This window comes from Solanum tuberosum, unplaced genomic scaffold (genome assembly GCF_000226075.1).
Source record: "Solanum tuberosum cultivar DM 1-3 516 R44 unplaced genomic scaffold, SolTub_3.0 scf00137, whole genome shotgun sequence".
NCBI classification, from domain to species: Eukaryota; Viridiplantae; Streptophyta; class Magnoliopsida; order Solanales; family Solanaceae; genus Solanum; species Solanum tuberosum.
The window spans coordinates 126,411-149,830 of NW_006239066.1; the positions used below are offsets into that span (position 1 = coordinate 126,411).

General features: G+C 34.8%; 1 protein-coding gene across 6 annotated transcripts in view; it reads left to right on the forward strand.

Annotated features, from left to right (window-relative positions):
* LOC102605313 (probable serine/threonine-protein kinase GCN2) overlaps nt 1-23,420 on the forward strand; it is a 61,527-nt gene that overhangs the window by 12,717 nt on the left and 25,390 nt on the right. For all 6 annotated transcript variants that reach the window (XR_001474003.1, XR_001474004.1, XM_015310767.1 and 3 more), the window contains exons 11-22: nt 2,456-2,573; nt 8,304-8,358; nt 8,463-8,632; nt 13,547-13,731; nt 14,626-14,771; nt 14,862-15,111; nt 19,332-19,614; nt 19,737-19,839; nt 20,340-20,420; nt 20,515-20,571; nt 20,890-21,021; nt 21,116-21,199. Coding sequence is in view for 4 of the 6 variants with exons in the window: in XM_015310767.1 (XP_015166253.1) it covers nt 2,456-2,573; nt 8,304-8,358; nt 8,463-8,632; nt 13,547-13,731; nt 14,626-14,771; nt 14,862-15,111; nt 19,332-19,614; nt 19,737-19,839; nt 20,340-20,420; nt 20,515-20,571; nt 20,890-21,021; nt 21,116-21,199 (1,664 nt within the window). In the remaining 2 variants the exon portion in view is untranslated. The remainder of the gene's footprint in view (nt 1-2,455; nt 2,574-8,303; nt 8,359-8,462; nt 8,633-13,546; nt 13,732-14,625; nt 14,772-14,861; nt 15,112-19,331; nt 19,615-19,736; nt 19,840-20,339; nt 20,421-20,514; nt 20,572-20,889; nt 21,022-21,115; nt 21,200-23,420) is intronic.

Sequence of the window (23,420 nt, forward strand, 5' to 3'; positions counted from 1 at the left end):
GCACAGCTCTAAGAACATTCAACAATATCTTCAATGTGAGGAACATTAGTACATTACAGTTATGAATGAACAATAATTTAATGCCTTTCTGTAACAAAAATATCTGTGTGACATGATATGTCCGTTGGATGATACCACAAAACGTTTTCGCTTGTATCACTGTCTGTCTCTTCAATCTCCTTCTGTTGCAGCAGATAATTGAAATTATTCAGAAAGTATTAGGAAGGGTTAAAGAACGCTAGAAGCATATGAACATACTGCTGATTGCTAAAGCACTAAGCAAACATACTTGGATAAAAACGCAAAATAATACTGATAAAAATCATAAGGCAAGAGAAAACATTGGATAATGATAACACTTTTTACCTCTTACTTTTCTTGCTTTTATCACTTCTCCAATCTTAACATATGATAAGCAAACTCAAAGTCCTAAGCCTACTATTTCTGTTAGAGAAATGTCTATCCATATATCTACATCGATTCCTCTAACTCTAATGGAGGTTCTCATCTCTCCATGTTATACTTCCATAATCACCATCAGTCTCATTCTCAGAAGGTCAAATTGTGTCTGAAGATTTCTTCTAGTCAGAGGTGGAGCTACATTGTTCTAACTTCTAAGGGTGGTCAGGCAAACACCCTTCGACGAAAAATTGTACCGTGTATATAGATAAAAATCTTATTCTAGATGGACATATACTACGTTTTGAACACCCTGGACAAGATTAGGTGAGGTAGCCTAGTGGTTGAGGGTGTTCAGAAATTGCCATCAATCGCCAGCAAACGAGTGGGCTTGACGCGGGTTCGATCCGCAGTTGCAAATTTTTTAGGTTCTATTCTTATAATTTATAAGGTTGTATAGCCAGTCCACTTTTTTCCTTTTAAAAATCAAAATCACAATGTCCAATTGGATTCCCCGTATCTTTGACTTTTTCTTTAAAAAAAAAAACCAAAACTTAAAAGCAAATGTTTCATTTGAAGTTAATTATAAGCAAATTCTCAAAGCTCTCAATAATTTTACCAAAATCCTTAGCTAAAAAGCTCTCATGAATAATGTTTTGGTTCTCCATTCTATGTGTCTTGTTGTTAGTGTTGTCATTGATGGAGGCCGATGAAAGCGTAAAACCTAAAAGTGATTCAATTCTAGGTCAATTCCTTTGTAATTTTTTTTGGCTATGTACGTTCTCTTCATGTAAAATTAAATATGAATAGTTTTTGTGTTCTTTTTAATGATAATTAAAGTTAAATATTGTGTAGTTTGATTTAAAAAAAATTCGGTGCACCCATTTCAAAAAAAATAAAATTTACTTGTATTGAGTAGTTTGATTTATAAATTTTCGATAAACCTAAGCATTATTTTTTTGTTACTGATTCAAAATATGATACCTTTCGTGAAATTCTTGACTACGCCACTGCTTCTAGTCATATGAGGTTCTACCTCTTTATTCTTCTTTTTGCATGTATCCACTCTCCCTCTCCATTTCTTCTTAATTGGCACATTCAATTTATTGCATGAGTGTGCCTTCTGAGAATACACATCCAAAACCATCCATACAACTCATTTAATAAATAAAATATTAAAAAGAAATAAAGAATGTCTTCACGAAATAGTATCCAACGATTGATCCGTCTAGTAATTTAGAAGTTGATCGAAATAATCGTTGACTTTCTCTTCATTTCTTCCCCAACCTTCACCCTGTTGTCTCCCCTATATATATATACATACACTACTACTATCTTGTTTTGGAAGAAGGAACTATAACTGCCAAATTACTATGTCATAATATCTATTTGTGATTCCCAAAAGAGTTGACGAATACATTCTCAATAAATTACCTTATGCATTGCAAGACTAACATGGTCCTTTATTAAAAGATCTTAAAAATCAATAATTCTTGATACTTGAAAAGTTTTGGAAACGCAAATCTTTTCATCTTCCTCCTTTAATTGTGTTGTGAGAAATATAGGATAAAAATATTATTGGATTGTTGTATCTACATTATTACATAGAGACCCTTTTTTAGACACTACTAAATGATGGATACATGACTGGGTTGTACAGTTTCTTTTGTAATTCTAAAACAGAACGTTGGTAGTCTGCTTTTTCCTTGATTTAGAAGCACATTCATCCTTGTATAGAGGATTGGTTAAGCTTCACCAATAATGGTTTGTCTCTGCAACAATATTTTTTTAATAAACTTGGGAATGAGGTCCCTTTTGGCATTTCATACCCATTTATCATATCAAATGGAATAGGCTTAGACCTGGACCAAAAGATAGTGGCCTGCAATGAGTCGAGTTTGGGATAACTTGATTTAGTTAACAATATCATTCACAGCGTTGTTGCACACTCAAAGTTCTGAGGCTGCTTGGTTTGAAATGCGTAATAACCATTCAATTCTTTCATGTGCGTACTTGTGCTGGTATAAAAATGTTCTCCTCATTATTTACATTCTAGGTCAGGGTGGGTTTGGTCACGTTGTGCTGTGCAAGAATAAGCTTGATGGGAGGCAATATGCCATGAAGAAGATTCGATTAAAGGACAAGATTCTGCCTTTAAATGACCGTATAGTGAGGTCTGTATCCGACGTTTGTTCTGTTGAAATTAGTCTGACTTTTTGTGCAGAAAACTAACTAGCATTCAATGTTAAACCTTGGTGCTGGAAAGTTAGTACTGTGCTTCATCTTTGTTATTGTCATTGCTCGTTTACATGCTTATTCCTTTCTACAAATGCAATTGTTATTCTTACGGCTTGTTTTGAGCTTTTTTTTACCTGATTTGATCAGTAATTCTGATTAAATCGTTATTATAATTGAACTGGTGTTTATGTTATCGTTATTATAATTGAACTGCTGTTTATGTTAGAAACAAAAACTGTTTTAGTAGATAATCAATTTTTCAGTTAGTGGAAATTGATTAACTTTTGATTAATTACTTTACAACTGCTTTTTTAAATTACGGAAAAGGGCCAAAACTGCCTCGGATCTATTGGGTTTGGTATAAAAATGTCCTCTGTTCACCTATTGAGCCAAAAATGCCCTTGCCCTTTTTTTGGCCTGAAAATGCCCTAAAGCCTAACTGACGATTTAAAATAAAATGGAAAGTCCCAAAACTGCCCCTGATATATTGGATTTGGTTAAAAATGCGCCCTTCGTTAACCAAATATCAAATCAAATGACCCACCCACATCCTATCTAAAGATCCAACCTACCACAAGATCTAAACCCGAATTTAATAACAAAACCTCACACACCCGATCTGTTTCCTTCTTTTTTGTCACCATCCTTCAGCCAACTTGCCTTAGCCTTCTGTCTGAGGACTGAATCTTGCAACTTCAGGAAGTGAACATATTTGGCCTTAGCCTCATTCAAGGCAGCCCTTTGACCAAGAAAATTATTGGATATCAGAGCCATTTCCAAATCAGCAATCTGTTTCTCCACCCTCTTAGGCTCCTCATATGTATCTCCAAATGTCTGTCTTGACCAAACACTCATTCTTTGATAGTCCTTTAAAGGTTCTGATGTAATATGCACATTGGATTGCCAGCCACAAGTTCTTGCCAGACTTCAACCATAAGTAGAAAACTTTGGGCAATTTTCATAACTAACAAGCATTAAGAAAATATTACAATTTTATGAATGGAAAATCAAAATAACAGCCATAGCAGATTCGGGGATGAAAGTGTCCTTTAACAGAAGGCGAACACCTAACTTAGATGCCTATAGTATCTCCTGAAAAAACATAATTTTATAAGGCTTTGGGCCGTCCAACATTCATTTAGCATAACACCTTTTGTTTACACATAAGCATTTTAAATTATTTATAAACATGTGTACACATGTAAAAAATCACTTTTGAAATCAAAGTAACGTCAGAAAAACATAGAGTAGTCTAAAGAATGTAATTTGCATAGTCAACATATCATTTGATAATATTCATAACTAAGCAATGCAAGCACATGCTTGTCCCCACATACAATTTGCTAAAGGTCACCAAACACTTGAAAAATATTTTTGTGCATTTCATCAAATACTTGGAAATATGCATTTTGAAGGGAGAAAAATTAGAGGGTTCGATCTCCAGTTACTTCATATCCTTCCGAGCATGAAGATTTGATGGAAAACTTTCAATATTCAACTAGCATGGTCAAGCTATAAAAATAATACATAAAGAGGTGAGTCATTCTCACAGATGAGGAAAATTTGAGTCCTACGTATAGTATTGTTTTATACATATTTTACATAGATTATAACAAACTAATTAAATATTTTATATATGACATCATAAATTACCTGTGCGCATCCAAAGAGTAGCGGCTGCGGGTTTCCCTTGTCATAAAAAAATCATAAATTAGCTTTTTTAAATAGACAATTTAAATAAAGTATTAAGAAATTCTTTGAAAGAACTTACTGGAGGTGAAAGGCTTGTAGGCTCCAAGTGTTAGTATCTCACTTCTTAGCTATCGATCACATGAATGGTTTATATATGATGGTATCGGTTGTTTGGGAGCATCCCCCAATGCTTGGTTTTAGGTAGGTTAAGTGAGCTTTATAGGTGTCAATCACTTACTTCTTGACTGTCTGTTTTCTTTTATACTATTTTTGATACACGTGCATTGCACATATCAAATCATGTAGTACACTTTTTTTAAAATAATGTCAATATTATTAAACCAATTATTTAAGTAAACAATTATAAATGAGATAAAAAGTATAAGTTTATATGAATAATTGATGTAAACTTTCTTATGATTACTAAGTGTGTCCATATTGAAATTTGTGAAATCAATATCCCAATAACATTTATATCTATTCTATTTATAATATAAAATATAATATAAAACTTAGATATAGATAAGGTGACGTGACAGTTCTCTATAACCTCCAATTACATTTCCTTCTTTTTGACAATTTTCTCATTTTAAAATCAATTGTGATGTGTAAAAATAAAAAAGAGACTTACAATCTCTTAATTACACCTATTAAATATACCTTCTCCTCCCTCCCCTATAATTCATTGCTTAGTTATTGTTGTATTATTGGAGTTCCAACTTTTAGTACAATATAAATAAATATAAATAAAATATAAAAGATATAATAAATTTAGTGTCTTCAGTTTGAGTACTATATTAATTTAACATTCAAGTTAGGGGGTGTTCCAATTCCACTGAACTTTTAACTCACTGAATGACTACAAATAACACTTGAATAAGAATAGAAATCTGAGCAAATTCGTAGTTTAAAAATGTGAGGAAACCCTTGAATTTATAGCCAAAAGGGTAGTACGAACATGTGTTAATTACGCCTTATCAAAAGAGTCACAATCTTTTGGAAATGTCACAATTCATCAGAACAGTCATAACTCTTTGAAAAAGTTATAACCCTTTGGAAAAGTCACAACCCTTCAATGTAAAAAGGTGTCTGTTTTTAATGTAATATAATATAATATATAAATAAATAAATATAATCTAATATGAAATATAGTATATTTACTAAATTTGGTGTTTTTAGAAGAAGAATAGAAAACTTAGAAAATTCGTAGTTTAAAAATGTGAGGGCACCCTCTATTTATAGCCAACAAAGAGTAGAATGAACATGTGCTTATTGTGCCTTATCAGAAAAGTCACGACCCTTCAGAAATGTCACAATTCATCGAAAAAGTCACAACTCTTTGGAAAAATCACAACTCTTTGAAAAGTGACAATCCTTCAAAAAAGTCACAACTCTTTAAAAATGTCACAACCTTTCGGAAAAGTCATAACCCTTCAATGTGAAAAGGTGTCTTTGTTTAACATAATATATATAATATAAATAAAAAATGTAATATGCAATATAGAATATGACTGAATTTAGTGTTTTAAGAAGAAGAAGAAAAATAGAAAACTTAGACAATTTGTAGTTTAAAAATGTGAGAGAATCCCTCTATTTGTAACCAACATAGAATAGGATGAACATGTGATTAGTGTGCCTCAGAAAAGTCCCAACCCTTTACCTAGATCACAACTCATTGGAAAAGTCACAACTCTTAGGGAAAGCCTCAACCTTCGAAAAAGTCACAACTTTTCTGAAAAGTTACAAGCCTTTGGAAAAGTCACAACTCTTTGTAAAAGTAACAACCCTTTAGAAAAGTCAAAACTTTTTGAAAAAATCACAACTCTTCGGAAAAGTCAGAACCCTTCAGAAAAGTCACAACTCTTGGAAAAAGTCACATTCCTTCAATGTGAAAGTGTGTTTTCTTTTAATATATGTTATAATACAATATATAAATAAATAAATATAGTATGAAATATAGAATATGTGCAAAATTGGGTGTTTTAAGAAGAAGAAGAATAGAAAACTTAGATATTCCATCGTTTAAAACTGTGAGAGAACCCCTCTATTTATAGCCAACAAATGGTAGTATGAACATGTGTTAAGAAAAAGCACAATCATTCGGAGAAGTCACAACCCTTCAGAAAGGTCACAACTCTTTAAAAAAAATCACAAACCTTCGAAAAAGTCACAACTCTTTAGAAAAGATGCCTGCTTTTAATATATATATATAAAAGATGTGCTAAATTGGGTGTTTTAAGAAGAAGAATAGAAAACTTAGGAAATTCGTAGTTTAAAAATGTGAGGGAACCCCTCTGTTTATAGAAAACAAAGAATAGTATGAATATGTGCTTATTATGACTTATCATGAAAGGCACAATCCTTTGGAAAATTCACAACCCTTTGAAAAAATCAAAATACATCAGAAAAGTCACAACCTTTTAAAAGGTCACAACTCTTCGAAAAAGTCACAATCCTTCAATGTGAAAATGTGTCTTCTTTAAATATATTTTATAATATAAATAAATATAGTATGAAATATAGAATATGTACTAAATTGGGTGTTTTAAGAAGAATAGAAAACTTAGAAAATTTGTAGTTAGTATGAACATGTTCTCAAAAAAGTCATAAACCTTTAGAAAAGTCATAGCCCTTCAGAAAGGTCAAAACTCATCGAAAAAGTCACAGCTTTTTAGAAAAGTCACAACTCTTTGGAAAAATGAAAATCCTTTGGAAAAGTCACAACCCTTTAATGTGTAAAGGTGTCTTCTTTTAATATAATATAAATATATAATATATAATAAATAAATATAATATGATATGAAATATAGAAGATGCACTAAATTGTGTGTTTGAAGAAGAAGAATAGAAAACTTAGGAAATTCGTAGTTTAAAAATGTGAGGGAACCCCTCTATTTATAAACAATAAAGGGTAGTATGAATAAGTGCTTATTGTTCCTAATCAGAAAAGACACAACCCTACAGAAAAGTCACAACTTTTTGAAAAGGTCACAACCTTTCAAAAAAGTCACAACCCTTCAATATGAAAACGTGTCTGCTTTTAATATATTTTATAATATAAATAAATAAATGTAATACAATATAAAATATAAAAGATATACTAATTTGGGTGTTTTAAGTTGGGGTGTTTTAGTAATTTAACATTCAAGTTAGGGAGTTCATGCCTTTAAGATAGTATATATATATATATATAGATAGATAGATAGATAGATATCGATATATAGATATAGATAGAAGATAGATTAGTCTGCTTTTGTTCTTACGCAGCTCAGCAGTGTTTGTACTTGGAAGCTAGTTGGCCTTATCTAATTTAACATTTCTGGGACTGTTCCTCCTATAACCTACATGGCTCCTGCTATGCTGATTTTCTTTTTCCATCTTGGTTATATCTTCAGTTTCATGTTTACACACACACACACAGGCACACTCTCTTCCATATCTTTCTTCTCTTCTTTCGTACAATCTAGTGTTCCTACAACTTTTCATTTGTTTCTGTTATACTTGCAAAGCAAGGTTTGTTACATAGTCTCTTCATGATTAATTTGATACTTTGGCTGTGACTTGGTATGTGAGGGGTAAAAGAGAAAAAGCTTTTGTGCTTCTTGGTGTATTAACTGTGCAATATAAGTAATGAGCCCTATGCGGATTTTCTTATGCATTTCCATTTCCCAAGGGATTATTGATGAGATGGTTTCGTGATCATGAATAAGCATGTGGTAGTACCCACATTACCTTCTGATATGATTCTTGTTCTTATTTTGTATCTTATTCCTTCTGCATGTTCACATAATCCTCTTTGATGTTTCATGCTAGCCATTGTCAGTATTTATCGTTGTCCATCACATGCTCTATATGTCAGTAGAAACTGCTTGTTGCAGAGTTCCTTTTACTGAATACCAAAATCAAAATCTTTATTTTTCTCTAAATACTTGACATTGTGTTATTTCAAGAAGTTTCTTCTTTCATTTATTCAGGGAAGTTGCCACACTTTCCCGGTTGCAGCATCAACACATTGTTCGTTATTACCAGGTATCTGATATAAAAGAATTCATCTTGTGCAAGCATTTGGAATCCATTGTTCGATTTCAATGGCTCCTATGATGTTTAAATGATCTATTACTCAAACATTTCAGGCATGGTTTGAAACAGGCATCACTGTCTCCTGTGATGATTCCAGCTGTGGTTCCAGAACAGTAGTAAACTCTAGTTTCACCTATGTGGATGGGAGTGTGTCGGACCATCTTGGACAGGAGAATAAGCTTGAGTCGACTTACCTATATATCCAAATGGAATACTGCCCAAGGTTCTTTCTTTCCTTTCTTATCTATTAGATTTTCTGCATCCCCTCCCCATTTCCTTTCTTTTCTAAAGGAAAGGTCCACTTATCTCAAAATCAGCCAAAAAAAGTTAAAGGGATGAGAATCAAGAGCCTACCCGAGTTAAACTGAGAAAAAACTGGGAGAGCCTACGCGTACTGTTTTTACTTCGTAATCTTCCTTAATCCTTCAAATCATTTACTTTTCTTTTGAATTTTCATCTAATCTTCCAGTACTCATCGCCTTCTCTTATTTTCTTTAACTTAGATGGTGTTGCTTGTCTTCCATTTGCAGGATTTAATTATATCTCCTGCCTTTTCATATCCTTTCTCTGGGATCCTTATTGTTTCTTGAATAGAGCAAGTCACTTCCTCATTTTAGCTAAGCTCTGCCTTTTTTTGCCTATAGTACATGCAACCACTAGAGATTTATTTTTCATAAAGAAGATAAAGTTGGTACCACAAGTGTCATGCTCGTAGTATCACAACAAACCTGGGAAAATTGAAATAAGTTACATCTTAAAGCCAGAGAATGGGCAAATGCTACAAACAAATCTGGGAAAGAAATAAAAGTTAAAACTTAAAGGCAGAGAATTATCAGATTCTGCAAAGAACTGACTCTGCTCCCATTCTCCCATGTTCACGGTTCCTCTAAGGTTACTGTTGATGATACAATTAAATAATAAAAGTGTGCTCTCTCTAACAGCTTAAGCTTTTGGATGAGATGGTCACACACTTCAACTTGGTATCAGAGCATGCAAAGGTCTTGAGATCGAATCTCACTGTCACCTATTTCAAAAAGAATTTCCACATGCGTGGCTCATGAAAAAGAATTAGTCCTGCACGTGAGAGGGCGTGTTGATAATACAATTAAATAATAAAAGTGTGCTCTCTCTAACAGCCTAGCAAACTCAAACTAGTTACTCGCATCTTTCATTCTCAATCTTGTTGACTTCATATGATAATTGTATCCGTCAGTATCATTGGATAACAACCATGTATACCATTGAATATTTGAGAAAGAAGTTGTTCCAGCATGTAGTTGTTATGGTCCCCTGATATGGATCTGGTTATGGTGCGTTGTAGTGTGAAATCAAATGTTTTCATCCTACGACCTATGGTGCTGGTTCGTTAAGAGAGAACCTGCAATCTCTTGAGTTTGAAGTACTCAAAGACTTGAATAATTTTCTGCTTATATTTTCTCAGACACCAGATAGTTTAAATACAATACTTATAAAATAACTACCCCTAGAAACTAGGACATGACTTCCTAACTTAACTGGAATGAAAGACTGCACTATTACATGAAAATAACTGCACTATTACAGGAAAATAATTGCTACTAAAGAGAAATTACTGCAGTAACTATTGGATAACTATGGAGTGATAACATTACTCTCCTCCTTCAAATCGCGCTTGTCCTCAAGCGCTAAGTGCGGAAATTAGTATTTCCCTCCTTTCCAGCAAACTCTTCCTCATCGTCTATAAAGTCAATCTAGAATAATTTCTTGCATTGATGACCTCGGGTGAATGGTTCTTCACAATTGAAACAAAGTCCCTTAAGTCGCCTTTCCTCCATTTCAGGTCTGGTTAGTTTCTTCACAAATCTGGCATGTTGTTGAGGTGAGAAATCTGTTGTCTTGGATTTGCAAGCATCTAACGATTGCGAATAAACTGATTGTTCCTTGCGTTCATAAAGCCGGGATAAACTCATCGTTGTAGCCAAATCTGGAGGATTATGCAACTCAACCTCAATTGCTATATAATCAGCAAGACCACTGATATAAAGTTCAATTTTTTGTGACTGTGTGAGTGTACCAGCCCGCGAAATTAATTGCTCAAACTTTTCTTGGTAATCTGCCACGGATCCAATCTGGTGCAACTTAGCCAACTCTCCTAACTTCTGACTTCTGATTGGTGGCCCAAAACGAAGGTTACAATAACGTTTGAACTCATCCCAAGACGGTTCAGGCAGATCTGTCTCTAGTTGAAGAAACCAAAGTTGTGCATTCCCCTCTAAATGAAAAGAAGCAAGACTAACTTTTTCTTCATCTGGAGTTTGTTGGTGTCGAAAAAAGTGATCACATCTGTTCAGCCATCCCAACGGGTCCCCTTGGCCAGTAAACCGTGGAAAATCCAACTTTGTATACCTAGGAATGAAGGAACTTCCTCCTGCATCTGATTTTGACCCTTCTGCCACTCCACTTTTACCCTTCCAGCCCCGATTCTGACTGGTATGATCAGTTGATTCAGAATCAACCTTCGAATTCGCTAGATCCTTTGTGAGTGCATCTAAGCGAGCATTTATTGCTTCCTGTCTCGCTATATTGGATGCACGCTCTTCTTGAAATAAGTTCACCAATTGTGCTAGTTGATGTTGAATTTGATCTCCCATAATATCCGTCTCTGATACCAAGTTGTTATGGTCCCCTGATATGGATCTGGTTATGGTGCGTTGTAGTGTGAAATCAAATGTTTTCTTCCGATGACCTATGGTGCTGGTTCGTTAAGAGAGAACCTGTAATCTCTTGAGTTTGAAGTACTCAAAGACTTGAATAATTTTCTGCTTATATTTTCTCAGACACCAGATAGTTTAAATACAATACTTATAAAATAACTACCCCTAGAAACTAGGACATGACTTCCTAACTTAACTGGAATGAAAGACTGCACTATTACATGAAAATAACTGCACTATTACAGGAAAATAACTGCACTATTACAGGAAAATAACTGCACTATTACAGGAAAATAACTGCACTATTACAGGAAAATAACTGCACTATTACAGGTTATTAACTTATGAGTATCTTCTGAATCGCATAGAAGTCTGTTCAAACTACTCTAATGCCTATATTTCCATGGTCGTCAAAAAATAGCAGAACACATTCAAGTTTAAAGGGTATATTCTATCCTCAAACTCCAAACGATTCCCCGATGCGTATGTTCATGAACAAGCTCTATGCACTCTTATTGTGCTCGCAATTCCCTTTCTCAAGTTCTAATGAGCCATGGATAGTGTTCAATTGGTGATCAAATAATTAAGATCAAAAGAGAAAATAACTCAATTACGATAAGTTAATCAATCAAAATCAATCTTAATAACAATGATCATGAAAGAACCACAACCCTGAACGTGAAGTTTAGCTCCACATAGACATGGTAGCAAAACGAAAATTCATCCAAGGAAACATAAAATAACTAGTTTGACGGAAGAAAATATGAACAATGAAGCTCCACGGCTGTTCCTTGCTCTCCCAGCATCAAAAGTTTCTCAGAGCTCGTGTTTAGAGTGTATTTATAGGTGTAGGACACGTCCAAAGTCAATCCAAAATCGAATTGGAAGAACCCCGGGTCGTGCAAAATTAATGACATTTCCAGACTTCCTGGCCTTTCTTGGCACTTCGCCTTGACATTGCATGCATTTTACTCTAAAAATTCCTGACATTGGCCCTATGCCTGCTCCAAGCGTGCATATCGGGTTTGCGGGTTTTCCCTGGTTCAGGCAATTGGCGCCTTTCTTGTGCCAAACGTGCACATCGCCTTAGTGTTTCTCTTCTAATTTTCAATCCTTACGTCATTTGGCTGAAACTTGTTACTTTTGCAATCTTTACTTCATCCAATCATCATTAATGATTAACAAGTAGTCATTATATGATGATTGGATCCACTATATTCTTCTTCCAATCATAATGTAATGATTAACATCATAGCTCTAAGTGACACTGGACAACAAATCATCTGGCCTTGGAAGCACATTTGGAAGGTCAAAATACCATACGAGGTGGATTGTTTCTTGTGGCTGGTGGTTAAAGATGCATATCTAACCCAAGATAACTTGAGGAGGAGGGGTTTGCAACTTTGCTCAAAATGTTACCTTTGTGGAAAGGATGCAGAGAACACCAACCATTTATTTTTACACTGCAAAGTCACGGATCAACTATAGAAATTGTTCTTAGGTATGAAAGGGATCATATGGCTTATCCCAAAGACACTGGAGAATTGCTATCTGGTTGGAACAACATGGGAGGAACTGTGTAGCAGAAAATATGATGGGGAGCTGTACCTGCATGTATTTGGTGGACAATTTGGAAGGGAAGGAACTTAAGATGCTTTGAAGAAAGTAGTAACCTGATTCAGAAAATCAACATGAATTGTTTCTTTTGTTTTAGTTTTGGTGTAAAGAAGAAATCACGGAAGTAGCAAAATTTTTATTAGACATTATCGAATCCCTGTAAGAAGATTAAGGATCACTTTTGTTTTGCTTTTTGAACTGTAAATATTGTTGCGCTGGAGATTTATTTTTTTGATGACAAGGGAAACCCGCAACCGTTACCCTTTGGGTGTGCACAGGGTAAAATCCCTGCTCCTATGCAATAGCTCGCAAACCACACAGGAGAGGTAACCCGCACTAGGCAAGTCCGGTGCGACGAGCTCAACCCAGAAGGCAAACCCCTTGCTTTCGCTGGCAGGGGGTTTCGAACTTGAGACCTCCAACATGGAAGTCCCAAGCCCAAACAGAACACTCAATGGTATAAAAATACTACTGTTAGCTTTCTTAAAAAAACAGAATACTCAATGGTATAAAAATGCCATTGAACTCAATTCCATAATTTAAGACTCAATCAAAGTCAAAGTCAACCCTAACTTAACTCAGTCAAACCCCGAAACAAATTTGAAATTTGGTTACCCATAACCCCACGAGCCCAAATCTATGTTTAGATTTCCATTTGGAGTCCAGTTAGATGTTTGAATCATAGAATTCCATGAGTTCTCTTTCTCCCTTGTTTTCTCCTTACTAAACAGAGGAAATAACCATTAGTCTACATTTTTCTCTCTCCTCTTTCTGTCATTCCTTTCTTCCCAGCCAGAAGTAACTGACTTCATTTAATGTTTTTGAAGGACTCTCCGCCAAATGTTTGAATCATATAGTCATTTAGACAAGGAACTTGCATGGCATTTGTTCCGACAAATTGTAGAAGGCTTGACACATATCCATGGACAAGGCATTATTCATCGGGACTTGACACCTAATAATATATTTTTTGACGCTCGCAATGACATTAAAATCGGGGATTTTGGTCTTGGTAAGCATTTGCTTCATATTCTTAACTTGTAAAAGTATTTCTTTTTTGGCTTCACTGAGGTATTCATCTTTTGCTTCATGATTTATACGACGATGTTCAAGCATCTGTGCTCTTTAATCAAGAAGCAAAAGGAATTCCCTAAATCTTTTCATTAGAATCAGAGATTGATACAAAAATTAAGTGGATATATTTATATCGCCAAGCAACAAATAATATAATGTGTTATCACGTCATATTGGTGCCAGATAATATTCTTACAGTCATATCATTTCTGTGAAAGTACTCTTACAATTACATCGAAGATTGACTTTGAAAAAATCTCTTCCCTTGTGAAACTCTTTCTGTCCAATCTGAAGTAGCCAAAAGCTCTGCTAGAACCTTATATGCAAATATGACATGTGAGTAATGTGGAAAGTGTCCGTCTTTGATTCTGGTTACTTATTCTCAGATCCCAAGAGGAAAATCTGAAATTTATTCAGAATATAAGGCATGCGAGTTTTGCACTTAATACAGACTCTCACATGAGATTATAATTGGATGTAAAGCTACTTTTGATCACTGAGAGATACCACTAACTTTTCCACTAATTCGAAAATCCATGTTTGGACATGGAATGAAATTTCCTATAGTGTCCTGGTATCTTTTCCCATGTATATAGGATGTCTTTTATGTTCAGTTGTAAGACAAATTGACCATACCTTTATTGTATTAATTTATATTCTGGGGTATTTTCTGAATGAACCAACAACTTTTACCCTGTTCAACCAATCTACAGTTACTGCGATTTTCTCTAGTGTCCTACAAATATCTGGTATTCCTGGTAGTCCTTCTATTTTGCTTGGTTGCAGGAATCTGAATTGAAACATATGGCGTATTTACTCTTTGAAATTTCAGCCAAATTCTTGAAACTAGAGCAGCTGGACCAGGATGTGGATGCTTCCGAGATGATAGGAGTTTCTGTTGATGGCACTGGTCAAGTTGGTACATATTTCTATACTGCACCTGAAATAGAGCAAATGTGGCCAAAGATTAATGAGAAGGTCAGATTTTTTTTCTCTGAGCAAGTTTTGCTTGATCTTAACAAAAAGCCTACTTGGATACTAGTTTGCTTCTGACTCCATAGTCCTCAGGCTGATATGTACAGTTTAGGAGTTGTTTTCTTTGAGTTGTGGCATCCTTTTGACACTGCAATGGAGCGACATATCGTTCTTTCTGATTTAAAACAAAAAGGAGAAGTTCCTCCTGCATGGGCTGCCGAATTTCCAGAGCAGGCATCCTTGTTACAGCACTTAATGTCTCCAAGTCCATCAGACCGTCCATCAGCCGACGAACTTCTTCAAAATGCCTTTCCTCCTCGAATGGAGTATGAGATGCTGGATAGTAAGTAGTTGATATAGCTTTCTTTGACTCTTATTTCCTCCTCTATGACTTCCTTTTAAGTAGATAAGTTCACTGTTGACATCTGACATGAGATAAAACAAAGCAACAGAGGAATTATGCTATGGTTGTTTGTTGTTGCATATTTAATCGGCATCAAATAAGCAAAACTCAAAAAATGCTCTCTTGTAGAGTGTATCCCCCAGCTTGCTTATACACTGATCTAAGGAGTGATAACAAAAGAAATGATTGGAGATTATCCGTAAAGTAGGTGTGAAGACGACGAGAGTTTTGGAAGACAAGAAATATCTAATTTTTGACAAACTTAGGGCATCTCCAACCCTATTCTCTATTTACTTTCCAAATATAGAGATCAAGTCAACCAACTCCAACCCAGTTCTCTATTTTACTCTTTAAAAAGGAATCTTCTTCTCTCTCATCGATATTATATTATTATTTCTATTTCACTTTTATTTTCTTATTTCATAATATAAATCTTTTCTTCTTTTTTTCAAATAATCACCCTATATAATCTTCATGTAATATAAAATTTTATTCTTTTCAAATTTTTTTAATATAAAATTATATTTTATTCTAAATTTCTAAATAACATAAATTGCAAGCAAATATTATATATTATACATATTTATGACAATTCAAATAAAAGTGAAATCATTAATGAAATACAATTACATAAACATTACATAAATACTCAACATTCAAAATTATTACGTTGCTCCCATAAATGCTCTAATAATGCATTACGGAGTTCAAAATGGGCATTTTTCCTTAATTATTATGTTATGTATTGTATTTTTAAATTAAAATTTCATCTTATCATTTAAATTTTGTGCATTCTTCATAGTAGAAAATAATACTCCCTCTATCCCAATTTATATGACTTACTTTCCTTTTTAGTCAATTCCAAAAAGAATGACACATTTCTATATTATGTAACAATTTAACTTTACAATGCCCATTTTACCCATAATGAAGTGATTTACAACTACACAAATATCTATCACTTATTTTGACCACTAGTTTCAAAAGTCTTCATTTCTTTCTTACTCCGTGGCAAGTCAAAATAACTCATATAAAATGGGACGGAGGGAGTTATAATTTTAAATTATATATTTTGTGTGACGAAAATTAAAAACAATTGAAATATTATTATTTCGATATGAAAGTAGTATATATTAAATAATATGTTTTTTAAAATGTTATATAAAATTAAAAAATAATTTATGAATATTAAGGATTTAATTAATGGTCTTATATGATTTATAATATGTTAATTACGAATATTATATAATAGAAATAATAATAAAATAATCAAAAAGTGAAATAGAGAGTATGAATAGTAGTTCTCTAAATTTGGAGAACTACTATTCACCCTTTATATAAATAGAGAGTAGAGTGTAAAATAGAGTGTGGTTGGAGAGGGTATTGTCTAATTTACTCTCCAAATATAGAGAATAGAGAATAAAATAGAGGGGGGTCGGAGATGATCTTAAGCACATTGAGCTAAACAATGGGTGATGTTAAGTATTTTTACATTGCTTAAATAACACATGAACATGAGAAGGGGAACACAAGTCCTATTCATTATTGTATATCTCTATGTGTGTTCTGCTATTCAATCTGTTTGAGATTTGGCCTGTAAAGCTATTAGGATAATGCATGACCAGTTACACTTTGTGGACAGTTTTATATATTTGAATAATAGACACGTCTACTTGTATCGTTTGTCATTCCGGTTCCCCATGGGGTTACATTCAGATGCCAAAACTACTTTCTTAAACTTCTTGAACATCGCGTGTTTCTGAAACGTGCTGATGTAGATGACACATCAGTGTCACCTCAGAATTTCTATGATGAATCGCCATTTTTTCACTTAGTTTCAAAATTTTCAATTTTCTTTCACTTTTTCACTCCACTCCTCCCATCTGCACAAGGATTAGCACACACCATATACACTGTGAGAAGTAAAGACATGGGAAAAATATTATTAAGATGTGTATCTACATCATTACACTGAACCCTATTTGTAGTTATATTCTACACAATACATAGTAATCCTTTTCCATGTGGGACACTGTATACATAATCATTTTCCATATCAAACACTATATATATTAATATACTAACACACACCCTCAAGTCAGTCCATATAAGTCATATGTACCAAGCTTGTTAACGATGTAACTAAAATGAGGACTAGTGAGGGACTTGACGGAAATATTTGTCAGCTGATCATTTGACGTCACAATTTTTAAATAGTATCTCCTAAGAGTATTTTTGCTTCACATTTCATTTACATGCAATAATGTACCTTGAAAGGTTTAAAGGTTAGAACCACATTTTTACTTTATGAAATGAAAAACTTGATCACTATTCAATTCACTGGTCAAATTTGGAGAAAAATAGACTTATTTCAATTTTTATCCTCTCATGAAATGCCGGATTTGACGCAATATGAAAGGCCGCTTGATTATTACACATAAGTTCCATCTGTCAGTTTTCCCCAAATTTCAATTCTCTGAGCAACTGTTTGATCGAGACTAGCTCACAAGTTGCTAACCATTGCTGGATATTCTACTTGCCCACTAGATCGAGCAACCCCATTTTGTTTCTTATTCTTCCATGACATCAATTTACCTCTTACTAAAGCACAATATCGAGATGTAGAACATTTATCAGAAGGTGATCTTGCCCAATCAATGTCTATATATCCAACGATCTGCTCATGACCTTGATCCCTGTAGAGTCCCTTTTCGTGGAGCTCACTTTATATGTCGTAGAATGTGGACAACTGCATTCCAATGACTATTACAGGGAGAATCTATGAATTGATTTACAACACTCATGTCCCATGGGAAAAGAAATGTCAGGTCTAATCACTGTGAGATAATTCAACTTACCTACCGGCTTCTTATATATTCTAGGATCACTAAGTGACTCTCCTGTCCTTGTAAGTGTTTAGCCTTTGGATCCATAGAAGTGTCAATGGATCTACATCCCGTCATTCATGTTTCCTCAAGAAATGTGTCTTAGGACATACTTTCATTGTGAAATAACAATGCCTGATTTGGACAAAATAGTTCAGTCGGCTGAGATCTTTAGTCTTGAAGTGTTGAAAGAGACGTTGCTTCAAATTAGTGATACCATCCTGATTATTGTCAGTGATAACAATATCATCGGCATAGACCACCAAATAAATACACAAATTTGGAGCAAAAAGCTAATAAAACATTGAGTGATCAGCATCACAAGGAGTCATGTCAACTCCCGAATTATTGTGTTGAACTTCCCAAACCAGGCCTCGAGGATATGTTTCAGACCATAGAGTGACCGACACAATCAACTTAAAAGGCTCGTTGACTTTCCCTAAGCAGCCAAACTCGGTGGTTGCTCCATATTAACTTCATTTTCAAGGTGACTGTGGAGATAAACATTCTCAATAACCAACTGATAAAGAGGCCAATGACGGACAACAACCATGGATAGAAAAAGACAGACATATGACATTTTAGCCACGGGAGAGAGTATCACTGTCATCAAGTCTGAATATCTGAGTGTAGCCCTTGGCAACAAGTTGAGCCTTAAGCCTATCAACTTGTCCATTCGGACCAACTTTGACTTCATAAAACCAACAACAACTGACAATAGATTTACGTGAAAGAATTGGAATAAGCTCCCAAGTACCACTCGCATGTCAATCAAACATCTCGTCCATCATAGTCTCTCACCATCTAGGATGAGAAAATCGTTTACCCGTAGAATTAGGGATGGATTATTCATCCTCAATCAATCATTGTTCGCGACCCAGGATTCTATTTTATCATTCAATCCAATCCCCGTTATCCCCTTAAAAATGAATAAATCTCTTTGCTTTTATGACATAGATGTCTCGTATTTTCTCGAAAAGTGATTTTATTGATGGGCATGGAAACAGAGGACAAAGATGATACAAACTACAAAGGCATAAATGGGTGATGATAGACGATGATAACTTCAAAAGGTATAAATGGCATTAGTATTACGAGTGGATCATATACTTGGATGAAGTCTAGGTTTCCCATATTTCCAGCTTTCACTCTCTTCTTTTTCTTTTAAGTGTGGCCCATAATTGTTTCTGTATAGACTATGAACTAGGTTAAACTCTATTTTGTTTAGCAGTGTTGCTTTCTTCTTTGTGTAAATTTCTTTTCCTGTACCTGCAGATATTCTTAGGACAATTCACACTTCAGATGACACTGGTGTTTATGATAAAATTGTAAATGCCGTTTTCAATGAAGACACTTTAAACACAAAAGGCCATAACACAAATCTTGAAAGTTCGAAGGTGGCTGGAAGGGATACCTCGTGTATTCTGTTCACTGATCTACAGACTGAGAGTCGTGATCATGTCATCGAGATTGCCACAGAAGTCTTCAGACGACATTGTGCAAAGCATTTGGAGATTATACCCGTGCGAATGCTGGGTGAATGTCCACTGCCAAATAGGTGTCCATTTCACTGTTTTCCTGCTCATTAACTTAGTATAATTTTACCCTTCTTTTTTATATTTTTAATCTTATGGGTTGACATTTACTACTCTCTTTCTCAATTTCTCTCTGCTGGTTCAGTCGAGAAAGGAACTCTGTTAAGCTTTTGACTCATGGAGGAGACATGGTTGAGCTTTGCCATGAACTTCGACTGCCTTTAGTGAAATGGATCATTGCCAATCGGGTAAGTCATCAGCTCATTGACAGATCTCATGATTTATAGAATTGTATTCCATATTCATAACTTCTCTTGCTTATGTTCGGTTCTCTTATAGATTGTGGAAGCATTTTCTTTTTTCCTGTCTTTTCCGTAAAGTCTCATACTTTTGGAAGCGAAGGAGCCATATAGGTGAAATCATCTAGTCGGGATCAAGGTTTAGTTATTGTTGGTACACTACACAGTTATTTTTTAAATAAGTGAAAGTTATTAATATGCCCTACATGTTCCCTTGGTTAACAATAAATGGTACACATCTTGAACTCTTATCGTCATACCGGTGCCAAGTGAAAAAACCTCAGTTTCTGATGGAGGGAGTCCATCTTTTTGATATGAAACTTTTTTAGTTTCCATCAACGTATTCATATTGGACATTCAAATTTGAAAAGAATAATGGAAATTTAGAATATCTTTTGTGGTTAAAGTTAAGCATCTACTTACATATTTTAAATCTTCATCCTCCTCAGAAATCATTCTTTAAACGCTACGAAATAGCATACGTATACAGGCGAGCGATTGGTCATTCACCCCCAAACCGGTATCTGCAGGTTTTAACTTCGTTCAGCAGTTTCCTTTGACTGAATAGAGAAATGATGATATTTAGCTCATAAATTTTATAGTTTGTTATTAACTTACCTGTAGGGGGATTTTGATATTATTGGAGGGGAAACGGCTCTAACTGAAGCAGAGATAATTAAGGTAAGACACTCATCTTAGCATTTGTGTTGTTAGTCTCAATCTTGTGAAACATGACCAATTTCTTCATACTCATTTCCAAAGCCTCAGAAGATTCATTTTTTCTGATGACAAAGAATCCCAAATTCCTAATCAGAGATGGTGTAAAGATATTTCCTACATTTTCATGGTTGATATTGCTATGTTGAGTCACTTGATGGGTATTGCTTTGTTACCAAGATCCTTTACTTTCCCTGATCTGCCCTTGTCTTGCACTTCATTCTAGCTAGCATTGTAATACAAGTACAGTCTGTATTCTACTTAGTTTCCTTTTAATCACAGGCCACGATGGACATTATACTTCATTACTTTCAATCTGAATCATGTGATATTCATTTGAATCATGCGGATCTTTTGGATGCAATTTGGACTTGGGCCGGAATCAGACCAGAGCACAGACAAAAAGTTGCAGAGGTATTGAATCGAAGTGCCATGTCGAGTGGCCTAGCTTATTGTGTCTCTGAACTCACTTTGGAGCATGTATTGATCTCTTGTTCCCATTTTGAAGCTTCTTTCCCTTTTGGGTTCTTTGCGCCCTCAATCTTCTGAAAGAAAGACGAAATGGGTGGTCATCAGGCGACAACTTCGACAGGTCTGAGTTAAGTTTCTGAATGTGAACTTACAAGTGGTTAATTTTGTCATAGTGCACTGCTTTTTTATAAGATGCTGGAACTCTTGTTGCTTTAGGTATTGCTTTTTTGAGAAATGAGATACATGGGAAAGAATAAGTGAATCCATAGTTTGATTATGCCTTCAAGCTATTGGGGGGTTAATGTTGGGATGTACCCATAGTATGCTATGTTGTTAGATGTTCTGGGCTGCATGCCTGCTACCCTGCTGTATTCAACAAACTTAAATAGTGATACACATGTATTAAAATAGGAGTACAATAATGGTGCGTATGAATTATAATTATCAAACTTGCTACATATATAAATAGTTGTAGGACTTAAAAGTAATTTGGTGAATGCATGTATGAGAGGATTATATGACTTTATGATAATATTTTATGACATTATCTTCTTATGAGAAAAATGCCAATCAGTTTCGTAGAAAAAATCGTTTTTATGAGCGTGGAACTTCATGTGAAGCCGGATTCGGTGGAGTATGAAGAGCAATGTGATAATTGCACATAAGGTCCATCTGACTTTCTAAGTTTCAAGTCTATGAAAATTGGTTGATCCATATGAATTCACAGGTTTCCACCACTATGGTTTAATCCTAAAAATCTGTTAAAGACCTAAAATATATGAAGCTCTTACCTCTATGGCAATTAAACTCTCAAAAAAATTGGAACTATACAACTTAACATGGTTTGTAGTACATAAAGACCTTGGGTCTGTCTTTCACCCACCTACCCTCAACATGTTTTTAGGTGCTTGGTCCTAAGAAAGAATCAGCCTGGTCTTATGAGCTGGGTTGAGGACCTATAGTAAAAGACATTATTTCTTATATATTAAGTAGATATAATGAACCCTCAAGATACATTATTATTATCAAGAGCAAAAAGTGCAAAAAAGCTCTAAGGTCCGTTGGGGTTTTACGAGCAAAGCGCAAGTAAAGCGTGGGCTTTATTGATAAAAGGCACAAAGGGAGAATAAATACAAATATATATGTTTAGTCGAAGACTAATAATTATAAGAAAGAATAAATATATGAAAATGAAATTGAAAAAAAATACGACAAAGTGTAAAATAAATTGTTTAGTGTTGTCTCTTTAGATGAGCCTCATTGGCAAGGATAAAGTATGCTTTAGAACCTTGATGACAATACTGAAGCGCACATTAAGCGAGGCGATGCACTTAACACGCCTTGAGCCTTCATTTAGGGCTTAAGCGCGCCTTTGACAACACTAGTAATTGTCACGACCCAACCCACCGAGCTGTGCGAGCACCTACTCTAACTCCTAGATAGGAGAACCCTCAACCCCCAAAACGATCATGACATGCGGAAAAATAAATAAAACATAATCTGAACAACCTATTTATATATTGAAATACTCACAATTCATCAAATTAAAATACCTTTGTAAAGAAAATACACTGATCCCTCCCCCAAGGAACTAGTCTAAACAGGTACAAGAGCTTCTGAAGAGTACAATTTATGAAAGAAATAAGACAACTCTCCCATAAGGAAGGAAGAATAGAAGTTGTCGGAGATCATCTTCGTCTTCACCTACGAAACATCATTGAATCCTGCAATCAGACTATGTCGAGTGGCATAACAAGAGTAGTATTAGTACAAACATGTATGGGTAGGCATCATCGGTCGACCCGAACCTACCATATAATATAATGCAAATAATCAGGAAACATGAAACTTATATTTAACTACAACCCTGAGCCACCCATTTACCATGCTTAATACGACAACACTTCTTCGAACTCATACATTCTATCTTAAGTCATCCCACCTACTTCCACTGCCAACTCCACCATCTAGGCCACTCTAAGGCTTCCTTAGCATACCTTTATGCCACCCTAAGGCTTCCCAAGCCTACCTGCTATGCCACCCTCATATCAGATCATAACCTAACCCTTTTATCACATAGAGATCATAACCTAACCCTTTTAACGCTATAGGGGGAGGCTTCCCGCTATGGCGGACAGACGTCAGCTCAGTCAATTTTTAAAATAAGCCAGTTTCTTTGTGTGTTCAAATTTTTAAATTTGGCAACGTATTTCCAGAATTTTTGGATTCCGCACGAGATGCCCTTGAGTAACGGTGGATCGGATCGTTACAGTAATGTAGCACCAGAAGAGGGAAGGGTTCAACGGGAGAGGAATAGAGAAATGATATCAAACAATAAAACA